The sequence below is a fragment of the Heliangelus exortis genome, chromosome 6 (genome assembly GCF_036169615.1).
Source record: "Heliangelus exortis chromosome 6, bHelExo1.hap1, whole genome shotgun sequence".
Taxonomy (NCBI): Eukaryota; Metazoa; Chordata; class Aves; order Apodiformes; family Trochilidae; genus Heliangelus; species Heliangelus exortis.
The window spans coordinates 12009846-12023999 of NC_092427.1; the positions used below are offsets into that span (position 1 = coordinate 12009846).

At 43.4% G+C, this 14154-nt stretch overlaps 1 protein-coding gene across 1 annotated transcript in view; it reads left to right on the forward strand.

Annotated features, from left to right (window-relative positions):
- Positions 1-10173: 10173 nt before the first annotated feature.
- Positions 10174-14154, forward strand: part of TFCP2L1 (transcription factor CP2 like 1) — a 37936-nt gene continuing 33955 nt past the window's right edge. Inside the window, exon 1 of the mRNA XM_071746728.1 lies at positions 10174-10381. Coding sequence (XP_071602829.1) covers positions 10320-10381 — 62 coding nt within the window. The 5' untranslated portion in view covers positions 10174-10319. The remainder of the gene's footprint in view (positions 10382-14154) is intronic.

The window sequence follows — 14154 nt, forward strand, 5'->3', positions numbered from 1 at the left end:
CAGAGCCATCTCCTCATAATTTGCTCCTCATCTCCTCCAGTATTTACTGTTTGTTTCCATAGATTTGGCCAGGCAGGAAGCTACTTATAGAGTCCATCCCTCCCCTTTTGTGAATATTATCACAATATGGGTATTCTTCTGAAATTCTCTATGAATTCCATGTCACGCTGAATGCCGGCACCACTAGCACAGATGGTTCTTCAACACGGTTTCTGTTTGGATTTGCTGAATTAAACCCGTGGAATTTTAGGCACTGCTACAGTTAGAAACAAGGAACCTGCAGTAGAAGAACTCAAGAATAATTTTTTATGTATTTGAATGGAAAAAAAGCACAGGTGGTGTGTACAAATGACAAAATCAAAACACCAGGGGCACCACATAATTGGAGACTATTGGAAAGCAGCTATGAAGGTTAGATATAAACCTGACTGCTTGACACTGCCAACTAGATTATGTCACTTTGGGTTTATTCTGTTTATTCATGATAAAAATAACATTGCTGTCTCACATTATAGTCTCAGTGATTGCTCCTGCCCGTGCCAGGCATTAGGAGCTGGGCCCTACTGGTCAGGGTCAGCTTCCCACTCAGTGCTGCTGCCTCTCTGCTGCTTGTGTTACAAAAAGTCCCTTCCCAAGAGAGGTTTATAAACTATGATCAAGTTTCTCAACCTTGTTTTGCTAAATGAAAGCAGATGTTTGGCAGGATTCATCTGATTCATCTCCAGTGTTTACAGGCAGGGGAATCTCTCTGGCACAGTCCAGGGAGCCTAGGACATTGCATCCTATCCTAAACAGACCTTTACCTTAAGTAAGACAAGCAAGGCAGACCCACACCTTGCAACACCTGATGCTACAACAGCCTTATGCTCCTATTTCCTACTAGTATATGTACTTTTACCATCTTTAATCCATCTGGAATAACCTGTCTTCAAGACTGCAAATTTATTTTATGATGGGCAACTTGAACCTATAGCACACAGCTCTTGATTTAAGTATTCTGTGGTAATACAGTAGTTTTGCTGATGTCTTCTAAACAGACACTCAGGAGCCACTTATTCTGTTCCCTTGTTAGGGGCAGCCTGGAATAAGTCCACATTGTGTTTCAGTGTCAGGGGAACCCATGTCCTGGGATGAACCAGCAAAATTGTTTTATAGAAGAGTAATATTGCATTTATATGAACATAAGCAGAGGCTGGGTAGTAATTTTGTGTCATCCTGGCTCTAGAGATGGGGATAAAGAGGGTTGTAGAGAAGATGACTTGTGTTTCAGACTTTTTAATCTCAGTTAATTGATTGCAAATTCATCTGGGGTGGTTTGGAGAAGCTGATGGCATGCATGTCCATCACAGGACATAATTGTTCCTGTCATTTATTACGTGATCTGAAACTAAATGTTGGTTAATTGGCAGTGATTGATTGAAGTAGAACAAAGGAAAAAGTCTTCTGAAAGTCTGAGGCTTGTCCTTACTAGGAAATATGGGAGGGATTCTACACTGAGATAAAATTCTACTGAAGTGTTTCTGTTTGGCACCCTGAGCCACATCTGTATCCTCAGTGTCTGTGGTGTCTCCAGTCCCAGCTCCTGAACTACAACCAAAGGAGACAAGAAGCAGGTAGTGTTTGCTGGTGATACTGAATACCCTGCATCTGAACTGCTGCTGACCTTGCCTACATCATGGGAAAAGTTGAAGTGATGGTCCCCAGGAGGGTTTTGCAGTGAGGTTAGTTATTTCACTGTGAAAACAAACCAGTGAGCCTTGGTTTGGGAGTGAGGATGCAGCAGTTCTGCACTTTGGTCACTGGGATTCTCTTATCTGAGGATATTCATTTTGGTTCATGGCCTCAGACTCCCATCCCATGCTGCCCTGGGAAGTCTTTATGAATGCCACAGGATACCTCAGCAGTCTGGTGACTCGTGTATTAAAGAGAGATGAAATTCCTGCTTCTTTGAAACAACAGTGTCTTAAACCACTGTGAGTGCAGCTGCACTGGTTTGTGTGGGAATGAGCTAAAGTTGTCAAATTTCTAGTGATCTTACCAAGGTTCTTGTATACAGAGGTCACGGTATCCCACTGTTGCTAGAGAAAGATGAATAGTCTGACCCATCACATTTATATTTGAGTAACTCCACTAATTTTTGTCAAACAGTTCCTAAGTTTATCCCCATATGCATGAGAAGAAAGCAAAGTCACAGACTTCAGCATAGCACATCCCACCTTGACAGAGCTGCTCTCTCCCTGCTCCAACTCTGTGGCTGCTATAGACCACTGGACTACACAGGCTGAGACACTGACCCTGGGCTTTGTTCACAGATCTGTCCCTGTCCTGGTGATGGGACATCAGTTTGCCTTTTGGTTTCCTCCTCTGTAAGGTTAAGCTCCTTGCTCATTACCAAATGCTGACAGGATATCTGAAGTTAATGCAAATGTATGAACTTGCCCCATGGGACTCACAGACACAAGTAGGTGACACCTTGTACAAGCAGTAAATGTGGGATATTGAGGGGAGAAAGGAATACCCAGGAAATGAATGCACTTGTAAGCAGTGAGTAGGGATGAGGCTCTTCTCACCTCACCTTACCTTACTTTGCAGGTGACTTTGTTATTTAGACTCAGAAATTGCTGTGCAAACACAAAGAGGAGTCTTCAATTTGGCTTTTAAAAATGTAGGGAATAACATATTATTAGAATAATTGTACAAATTACTGTCATTGCAAAAGTGCTTTTATGTATGGCTATACCAGTTGGGAATAATTGCAGGTAGGTTATGTGTAGCTAATACAGGAAAACCACACTCCTTTTTCCAGTTTATCTTCTTCTTGGTTATGAATTCATTGCGTGAATCATCTAATTACAAAATTTCTGTAAGAAAAACCTCATTTGGTAGAAGAGAGCTTTGAAGCAAAGCCCAAATATTGCACTAATAATGCTAATTGTTTTCTCATATTTTGAGTTTTTTTACAAGTCATGGTATTTGTGGTCTTGTAAGCCATAAACTGTGATTTGCTAAGGTACAGAGTTCTCTCTGAGGGACTAATGAAAGGCATTTTGAGTACAAGGTCTTAAAATGTTTTCCTTTCAAAGAATTTTAAACTGTCTCTAAAGTGTTTAAGGGGAGATGACAGGATCTGTAATGTACTTCTTCATGCTTTGTGCTGTCCTACAACAGATAAATGCCTTGGGGTGGAGCATTTCAAATCTTTCTACATGCTCAACTGTGTCTAATCACTATCCTGGAATCATTTCACATTTGAGGAGTTTTATGTCTGCTTGTCACTGTTGCTTTTCAGAATTATTTTTTTTTTCCTTTTTTTTCTTTTTTCTTTTTGTCTTAAAAGTCTCAACAGGCAGGAGAGCACAGGCAGCAGAGCAATATATAGACCTTTTACCATGAGTCTCTTCAGACGCTGGGAAGCTGTGGGCATCTCACATGTGCTCGGGCACCACCTGGACATTGTTTTGGTCAGGAAAGGGACTGTGGAACATACACCAATACCTGCATCAGGACCATAGTATCCCCTGCAGCTGGATTTCCTAGTCTCATTGAAATGCTGGTAGGAAGAGACCTCTGGATGTCTCTAACCTAACCTCTACCTCAAAACAGGGCTGAAGCCTACCCTGGATGGAGTCACCCACATCTCTGTTTGATTGAACCTTGAACATCTTGAACACCTGTCTGGTGTTCAAGATTTTTTCCTAGTGTTCAGTCTAACCCCCAACTCACAGCTTGAGGATGTTACTTTGATTACTGCTGCTACTAAGAAGGATCTGGTTCCATCATCTTTTTAACAGCCTTTGCATAGTTTGTAGGCTGTTATTGGGACCTAAAGCACTTGTCCTGTGAGGATAGTTTGAGGGCACCAGGCTTACTGAGTAATGATAATGAAGGTAAGACAGGACCTGAGTGCTTTAGCAGTTCACCTGCTAGACCCTGTCCAGCTTGTCTACATCACTCTTGAACAGGAGGCTAAAACAGGTGCAGTCTCACCAGCACCAACTAGAGGGGATGATAACTTTTCTTGATCTCCTGCACTAAAAGGAGGAGTTTGATCCATTTGTGGTAAGGGAATTGCTGCCTCCTGTTTAAGCTTGCTGTCAAGATAACCCACGTGGCCCTATCAGCAGGGCTGCTCTTCAACCAGTTGGTTCCCAACCCAGACTGGCACATGGTAGGTTATTCCACCTTGATGCAGTGCTTCACATGTCTCTGCTAAACTTCATGATGCTTTTTTTTTTGTTGGCCTCAAGTTTCCTGTGGTCCTTCTGGATGGAATCACTGGTGCTCCACATGCCAAACCCTCCCCCAATTCAGTGTGTTCTGCAAATAGGCAGAGGGTGCCTTCTGCCTCTTGTTCAGTCTTTTCAGACTTCCTTTTCATGAGGAGAGAGGAAACAACCCTGGTCTGTGGGATCTATGGACTAGACAATTTCTGGCACCTCTTTCTGGTGCTTTCACACTCGTGCCTCTGGGGCACAACTGGTTTAAGCAGCCCCTGGCTGCCCCGTTCCTCCCTTTCCACTGCCTGCCCTCTCTGACACCAGTGCTGGGGGCAGGGTGGCAAACCAGACTGATGGAGGGATGTGGGATACACACAGCCATCACAGGTATTTTTTTGTCCCATCTACAATTTTTTTTGCTGTGAGGCAAAGCTTCTTCAGACCGTGGAGCTGCAAGCAGAGCTGCTCTGGTTTTGGCTCTGGGTGAGGATGCTTCACCTCCCACTACTGCTCCCCACAAAACTCCAGGTGGTGAGGTCCTCTTTGCTCTGCTGTGTGCCAGGATGTGCTGCTCCATCCAGGAGGATGTGAGGAGCTGGCAGCACACAGAGCCACAGCCAACTCTGCATGGTGAGCTCAGGCAGAGGGGCTGTAACTTATCCCCAAGACACGTACTGGGCACAGCTGTTTGCAGAGTCAGTGTCTGCTGCTGGCCAAAACCCACGTTATTTTTTGTTGATGTTCTTTTCCTTTTCTTTTTCTTTTTAAAGTCATGTGGTGCTTTCCTACTCACAGCAATGTAAACACAGCCACTGTGTGTGCTCCATCAGACAGTGCCGTCCCCACAACTGCAGCCTGTAGCTCACAATGAGCAAGCCAATGCCAATAAATGTATAATAAGCACTTAAAAAACACTTATTTTGTCATTCAATCATCAATCATCTTCATTGTGTAAATCTTTTTTTTTTTTTGTTTCCACAATGAAATTACTTTAAATGTTCACCAGGAAGTAAAAAAACACAGAACTGATTCTGCTGATAAAATCAGGACAGTCAGAATGATTAATATGACATTGGGAAAAGTTCACAAATGAGGCTTAATTTCTGTGGCAAAAAGACCTCGTGGATTCACCAGTGCTTCATCGTGCCTGGAAATTCAGTGGCAGCTGGAAATTTGATGGTGACCTCTGATAAGCAAGAAAATGATGAGGGTTTTAATGAATGACTTGACTAACAAAACGACTAAGCCAGTCTGTGAGGTATTCTTCAGGATATTTGTTTTGCTATTAAGTTCAGGTAGTGTGATTCTCATGGTTATGATTGTGTTGACACCACATCATGACATAGAAATATTGCTGGGTATTTGGCCTCTGTGGAAGGGGATACATCACCCGAGACACACAGGGTAGAGCAGGGAGGTGACTGTAATAGGAAAACATTTGGAAGCCTTTGGTGAGGCAACGTCAGAGATTGTAAAGATAGAAAGAATCTCTGTGAGCATCTTTGTTCTCCTTGGTCAAACTGGCCACAGGATCTGAATTCATTACTTTCTATTTAACAATTATTTTTTTAGGAGAAAAAATTAGTCTTTATTTACATCTACAAAATGGGAAAAGGGGGCTTTAACACAAACTGGGAAGGGTGCACTCATGGTTGATGACTTTCCTTACTAAATTATGCAGTCTGTTCTTAGCCTTGGTTTATTATTCTGCAGTGTTTATTCACTGTCTCTTGTATCTTTGCTGTGAGGTTCAGGATCATTTGTTATGAAATGTTGATTTCCCATGTGAGTATTTATAGCCTACGTTTGAGTCACCTGTTAATCTTCCTCTGGGTAAAACCAAACCAAGCTCCTTGTTTCTTTCACTATTAGGCACACTTTTGAGACCTTACTCATTCTCGGTTTTACTCTTTCTCAGTTGTGACCCCAAGACTACATTCATACTCCTGGTGGTAACAACTGAATTGGCCACTGGCAGCTGTCCCAAAACCAGGAAAAGGCTCAGCAATGGTTTCCCAACCTTTAGAGCAATAAGGGTTGTATAAAACCTGTTTCTTTCTTCATTCAGAACATCACAGTTGACGAAACCTTGGTTGTAAGATTTTCACTCCTTTCTAGTTTCTGGTCCCTTCAGTGTTTTCCAGGGAAAGTACAACAGATTAACTAGTCACAGTTCAGTCACTTTTCTTGGATATCTTGTAAAGCCTACTTGAACATAATTCCTCCAAGGATCCCCAAGTCAGAGGCTGGTAACCTGTGAGGCAACACAAAAGGCAGCACACTGATTTCCTTTGTTGAAGCATGTTCAGTGCTTGGGTGACCATCCCAGAAAGTCTTCCCAAGTCTCTGAAGCTCATTGCACAGGCTACAGACCTATGGCCATGTATCAAGAGAGAGTTGGGAGTAATCCCTGAATAACCTTGACTAATGCCCTAATGAGTTAATGGCAGCTTTTAGAAGCTCTTCAATGCAGCACAATGTTCAACTGTAATCCTTTAACTAAGTTTATTTTGGGCTTCATGACCACAAAATTGCTTACCTGATGTAGAAGCCCTTGTTAGAGTTTTCAGAAGCAATTCAGATGTTTGTGGTGGGATTCATAAAGGTATAGAGATGCTTTGTTTCCTTTGAATTTGGTGAGAGTTAAGTGCTTAATTACTTTTACTGATCTGAGCATTTACTTAGCCATCTCTGCAGTGTTATAATGCTCACATCCTTTCAGCCCTTTGGCTAATGGAAACACTTTTTTTTTTTTTTTTTTTTTTTTTTTTTTTTTTTTTTCAGACAAGAAAGGGAAAGAATTTGTGACTGTATCTCAGTCACTTCAGTGCCAAATGACTCTGAGAGCCAAGAAATGGATCTGAACCTCTTGACTCTCCAGCAAAGCAGAGGAAGGGCATGCCTGTTTTCTAGTCTGTGCTTAACTAAAGTGATTATAATGACCAGAGAAGCAGCAGAAACAAAATTCTGCAGCAATAACATCTTAAACTGAAAATGCAGATATTAATGTTTGCAGGTTTTGTGCTTGTGTGCGTGTGTGTGTTGCTTTGCTTTTTTTTTTTTTTTTTTTTAATCAAAAGGACTTACATACTTATAAACATTGTTCCTCTTTGTGCCAGCTTGAACTCATCTGTACCCCACATTTGTGCCCAGGCACGAATGTCCGCATGAAAGATACTTATTTTTAAAATACTTTTTCACAGAAAGAGCATCCTGAGGTCCCTTCATAAGAATTACCTCAAGTACTAAAATATGCCAAAAAATATATTCAACCCAATCCCTTTTAATCTTATGAGCAAAGCATTTTACCATGGCCAGTTGAACAAGCATCTAAAGAGAGATGAAGAGCAATGACTCTCACCTGGAATGTGAATGACTTTCACCTGGAAAGGAGTAGGGAGCAAAGGGAGAATTGGGTGAGAAATCTGTTTAGAAGATTTCTTCACTGAGGGTCTGTGTTGGGGAAAGAGGAAGAGCAGATGCTGGGTGATCAAGGGAGCACCAGAGGGGAGCAGTGAAGGACTTGGTCTGTATGATGTGGTGGATTTTGAAGATCAGGAGAGGGTATTTGTTGCTGTGATGCAAACTTCTGTGCTGGGGCAAGAGCAGGAGTTAGACCAGAAGAATGCTGAGATTTCTTTCAGGAGAGGTAGACAAAGAACAAAGATGCCTTTTTTTCCCTTCAGATTTGGCTAAGAAAGGGATGGGAGGCACAGGAAGATTCGGAAGACAGACCTACTGGCAAAGTCTGTGTAAAATTAATTAGCAGATCATACCTTACTTTCTACAGTCGGGAAAAGGCCAGAAAGGAGTGGTATTACTATGAAGTATTTTTTTTTTCAACATAGTTACTTTTTAGAAAGATAGTAAAGAAAATGTCAACAGGACAGACTTTGATGGGATCCTTTCCTTCTCATTTACTATGTATTTCTCCCATCAACATAGAAAAATTCTTGAACTGTGGAATGATTTTTACTGCTAGAGAAGTCCTTGGACACCTCAGCAAACTTTATTTTGTTTCTCTGTCCAAGAGCTATATATAGACTTTGCTCAACCAAGGTCTGAGCAGCTGCTACTGCTCAGATGCTGTGTGAGCAGAGCTAAATATTTTGAAGAGGATAAAAAAGTGACAAGATAATTCCAGACTTTTGCTTTGAAAGAATCAGGTGTTTATCTAGCTGTGTAGTAATGGAGGAAAGAGAAGCTACCTTAAAGGTATATTTATCTATGCTGGTTTTTAGTCTGAATCTGACAGAGTCTGGCAGATAGAAATAATGCATCTCAAATTTAAGACTCATAACACCCCTGTGAAGGTATTTAGTTACCTTTCAGGTTACCTCAAGCTTCACCTCACAATGCACTGGAATATAACTGCCAATGCCTATGGTTATATTGCATCTGACTCTCTAGGGTTTGACCTAATGATGGTTCACAGGTGATATGGCAATATAGTTATGCTATAATCATAACAGGATAATAAAAATTTAAGCTGACAGTGAAATGCCGCTCTCTTGGCTGTGAAATATGGCAGTACATAATAATATCTGACAACAGGAGTGTGTTAACTGCCTTTTTCTCAGTTGAAATATGACCAGGAAGCTTGCAGGTAGGAAGACTTCTCCTGCAAAAACAATTGGAAGATTTTTAATGACTGAGAGTAGTTAAGGGTCTGTTTTGGTTTGTGCTGACTGAGATACAATAGCACCAAAGGGAGGGAGGGAACCCCCTCCACTGTTTTGCTCCCCTCCCCAAACTATCAAACATGAGGAGGATTGCTGGGATGGAAAAGTGCACAGAGACCAGGGGGATGGGAAAATGGTGGTTTTGAACAGTCTTGGAGGTGAAGATTGAAATTGCAAATTGAAATGGTGAAGAAACAGGTATCTCCTTGCTTATATAGGCAGCTGGCTTAGGAAAGACAGGGTTTTTTGGGCATATTGTCATATGGCTAACGGGTTAGGGGTGAGATTAGACCCTGACACTGTCCTCTTGTTCCTCCATATCCTCTGGTAAATCACTTTTCCACCTGGAAAATACCCCCTAACATAAAGTTCTCATTGACCTAAGCACAGCCTAGACAGTCAGCATGAAATTAAAACGATTATCTGTTGTTAACTGAGAAAAGAAACAGACTTTAGAGGAACCTGAGCCCTGAGTGATTTCACACTCAGCCCTTCTGCTGTCAGCTGAAGCTGCCAGCACATCCCCACAGCCCTGCTTGAGGGGGTTTGTTTTTAAAACACATGGGCAACAACGAGGGGCAGAGGGCAAATCCCAGCAGAGCTGGTCCATCCAGAGCTGTGGATCTCTCTGGGCTTTGCTGGAGCTGTGTTGCTGCTTGAGGGGTGCTGGCTGCCTGGGACCCCAGAACATGGGGGCCAGCTGGACAAGTGTAGGAGGGATTGTCCCCTGTGCTTGACACCGGTGAGGCTGCATCTTAAGTCCTGTGCTCAGTTTTAGACCCCTTGGACATTGCAGCCAGATGGATGTTGGTCTCCTCTTCCAAGTAACAAGCAACAGAATAAGAGGAACAGGCCCCAGTGCCAGGGGAGATGTAGATTGGATATTATGAAAAATTCTTCACTGAAAGGATTGTCAGACCCTGGAACAAGCTGTCCAGGGAAGCCGTGGGATCACCAAATACCTTAGGAGGTGTTTAAAAGCTGCGTACATGTGGTGCTTGGTGACACGGTCTAGCGGTGGCCTTGGCAGTGCTGGGTTAGCGGATGAACTCGACGATCTCAAAGTTCTTTTCCAACCACGCGATTCTGTGACCCCCGCTCTCCCCAACACCGCTCCGGGCACCGCTCCCCCCGCCGAGGGGGCTGCCCCGGCCCCGGCCTGCCCCGAAGGGAGGAGCGAGGCGGGCCGGGGGCGGGCCGGGGGAGGGCTGGGCCGGCTCCGGCACCCCGGTCCGGCCAACCCGCGGCCGCCGGGGCTGAGCCATAAAAGGTGCGGGAGCCGGCGGGGCCGCGGCTCCGTCTGGCCGCAGCCGTGCCCGGGCGCCTCGGGGTGGGCACCCCGGCTGGCCCCCTCCTGCCGCCCGGCCTCCCCCAGCCCCAGGGACTGCGCTGGGCCCCCTCCCCGCCCGCCGCCCCCAAGATGCTGTTTTGGCACACGCAGCCGGAGCACTACAACCAGCACTCGACCGGCAGCTACCTGCGGTGAGTCCCCGGGCTGCCCGCCGCCCTCGGCGCGGGGCTTGGAGGGGAGGGAGGGAGAGGTTTTCCTCCATCCCCAAAACCACCCTCTGCCTGTATCCCCAAAGCCTCCCTCTGCCTCCATCCCCAAAGCCACCTGGCGCGGCATCGCCCGGGGTTAGCGCCGCTAACTCTTTCTGAGAGGTATAGGCGCTTTTCAATTCCATTTCCCGCCTGCCCCCCCTCATTTCTTTTATTTGTTGTTTTAGTTATTATTAAGGCTTAGTAAGGCAACTATCTGCAGGTTCGTTTCATCCCCTTTCCGGCTTCCCTCTTCTCCGGGGTTTGGGTCGGGCGTTTCTAAGGTAGAAGGTGAGAGGGTTGTGAAGCGCTGTCAAAAGTCTCTGGAAAACGTCTGCTGGCAAACTGAGAGAGCATCCAGTTTACTCAGGACAGGATTTCTTTCTCTTCTTGGCTTTTTTTTTTTTTTTTTTTTTTTTTTTTTTTTTTTTTTTTTTTTTTTTTTTTAGGACGATGGGTAAAAGGCTTAGAATTTTGCTTTCTGAACTTGTCTAAACCAGCTTTTTCCTGCCTCCACACAGTCGCGTTTAATTAAATGTGCCTAATTTAAGCACAAGGGCTGCTAAACAATAGCCTGTAACATGTGTAGCACAAACCCGTATTTCCTCCCACCAAAAGACAACAAAGCAAACAACTTAGGGAGTTTCCTTTCTGTTGGGTGCTTATGAATTATTATTAATTTTTTTTTTTTTCTGAATAAGTAAAGCTGAGCTCTCAGCTGGTGTCAATTGCTGCCACTCCACTGGAGTGTGATTTTGTTGAATCTCAGCAGTGGAGAACCTGGCTGTGGCTCAAGGACCTTACTATAAAAATGTACCCCCTAGTAACCACTGTTGAGAAAACATTGAGTATGTCTAGCAAAGCACTTCAAATATAGATAATACTTCCCTTTCAAGGAGACACCCGACCTTAATTGTTCCTGCTCCTTATCAGTGTATTTGCAAAGGAATTTTTTTGGCTGAATAATAATTCCCCATTACCAACAGATAGAATACTGTGAGATTCTTGGTTTCTGGCAGCTTCCCTGTTTCTTCATACAAGGTGCTTTACCTCCTTCCTCTATCTCAGTAAGTCTGTTTCAACAACATGTATGTGGCAGAAGTCTTGCTCTCCCTTGCTTTGTGCTTGCAAACCTGTTTTGTTGAGGACTGTGAGAATGGTAGCAGTAAATGAGCCTTAGCATTGGTACTTGGTGTGTATGGTCTGTGTGCTAGAGAGCATCTTGGTGCTCAGGTTGTTTCATTATACCATGGATCTGTAGCACCAGAATGCTGGATCAAGTCTGGATCAGGTTGGAGACAATATTCAAATTCCTTGCAACTGTCTGGAAAACATTAGACAGTTTTGACTGACTTGAATACTGGCCCAGAGCTGAAGGCTACCTGATCTGGTAGGAAGGCTGCTAGTGTGCAGGTAACCTGTCGGTGGTTTAGAAGAAACTTCAGCTTTAGTGAGTATCTGCCACTGTGACCATGGTGGTTTTGATCTGGGACTAAAAGTCCTAAAACCAGTTTTATGGCAGCAGTGGCCTCAGGTGCTTCAGGGAAGATCAGTTGAATAAAACCCTTGGGTTTTTTTGTGGGGACCTCTAGCTCTGGCCAATTCAGTTTCTGTGAGAATGTGTCAAGACATGCATATCTAGAGGGGCATTCTTCTGCTGAGCTGTGCCTTTCTGAAGGCTCTCCATACCCACTTGCAGCACCTTTGCAGAGGAAGATGAAATAGTACAATCCTTGAAGTAACTGCAGGAAAAGTTTGTATCAATTCTATTTCGTGGAGATCAAAAGCTCTGTGGGTATCTGAGACATCTGTATAAGTTCTGCCATACCTCAGTGGTATTTGTAGTTAGAGTAAGAAATTCTACAGAAAAATCCCCATAAATCTTCATTCATTTTTATAAAAGCCCTGTACTTATTTTCCTTATGTTCTGCCAGATGGCTGAACTGTCTCAAATAACTTTCTCCTGTCCCAGGTAAGTGGACTAGCCCCTAGTTAAGACCAGAACTGTAAATCTTTATCATAAAGGTGGAACTTGGAAGAGTTTTAAGGGTTTCCACCATTTATTTATTTATTTATTTATTTATTTATCTATCTATTTTTAAAGGATGGGGAACTGTTTTTTCAAAGTCTGTTTTTCTCAAAAATTGATTTGCAACTCTTGAGTGAAGGGAGGTGAACAAATCTTGTGATGTTTTATATAGCTATAACTAAGAAATTGTTTTAAGCTTTGATCTGTTGTTTGCACCAGGTTCCAAACATTTCTAATAAGGTGAAATGTTTTAGAAGAACTCCCTTCAAAGCCACAGATTCACCATTAGTTCAAAAGCTATAGGAATTAAAAATATGATTGTGTGGCTTCATAAGCACTTTAATATAGCAAAGGTTTCCAAAAACCAAATCAGGGATTCCTCTGTGCTTATAGTCTTCAGCAATCACACAGCTGTTCCAGTATGTGTAGGGGTGTTAAGAGCCTGATGTGAAACATAGTATTTGTATTTTGGCTTCCCCTTGCCTAAATTTCTTGACTGTTTTCAGCTGAATAGGTGTGCAAATTCCTCACCCTCCGCTGTTAAACCTGGGCCAGATCTTATGCACTGTTTTTTATGCAGACCTGCAGAAGGTTTTGGGTTCAGAGTGTTTGATCTGCTCTCGTCTGCTAAGCAACACGTGCTCTGATAGCATCGTGCAGACGAGTGCATTAGGAGCAAATTTTGGCATCTGGAGTGAGTGAGCTGACTGTGGAGCAGTATCAGATCCTCTGTGTGTGTGTGTGTGTAGCAATGCTGGCTATTTCAGAAATCTACTGCAGGCATTTCTGTCACTTCATTACTGTAGTAAATCATCATCACTAAGGGAAAAAAAAAAAAACAACAAACCACTCTATGGCTGCAGAAGGGCAAGAACTGGGGTTATGTCAGTAATGCCAGTAAGTGGGGCAGGATGACTTTGAGTTGGTAGTAAAATGGAGGGGGTGAGGGTGGAAGAGAGGATGGAAAGAGCAAAGAGTGTTTCTTTTCTCTTGCCTAAATGTGAAATGGCACAGTTTGGTCTCTAACTTCATTTCGCCATAAATAGGAGTAGGGGTGTTTGAACCAGGTTCTTCAGCAGTTTGCTATGAACTGATGCAGTGTTTCACTGATGACCTGGGTAGCCTTCAAGGTTGTGGGTGCTGTGAATGAATGCAAGGTAGATCATTAACGGAACAGGCAAGGAAAAAATTCGTAATGCCCTTTCCACAGGGTGCATGCCTGTACATGCTGGCATGTTGCTGAACAGTTTTTCTTACAGCTTTTTGTGTATACAATTACTGAAAAGGAACAGAATTGCAGACTCTGTAATGGGAATCTGAAGTCTTCATGCATCTGGAGGAAATGGAGGAGAAAAAGAAATAATCACTTCTTGTTCTGAACTGTCTCTGTGTTCAGCATAATCCTTCTAATTTGAAAGGATATTAACGTCTTAAGTAGGTGGACACAATGATCAGAAATGTTAGTGACATGGGAAAGGCTAATGTGGTTCTTCAGTCTCAGATATGCTAAGATAAGGATGCTTATTCCCGACAACTCAGTTTGTACTAATCATTGTGTTGTGCTCTCAGCTTTGTTAATACCTGTTCTGCTTGGGGATTAGTGCAGGCTGGGGTCAGTTTGGCTGTAGATCAGCAGGCAGGTCAGCATGAACATCTGGTAAAGGAGCCAGAACTGGGACTGTGCACA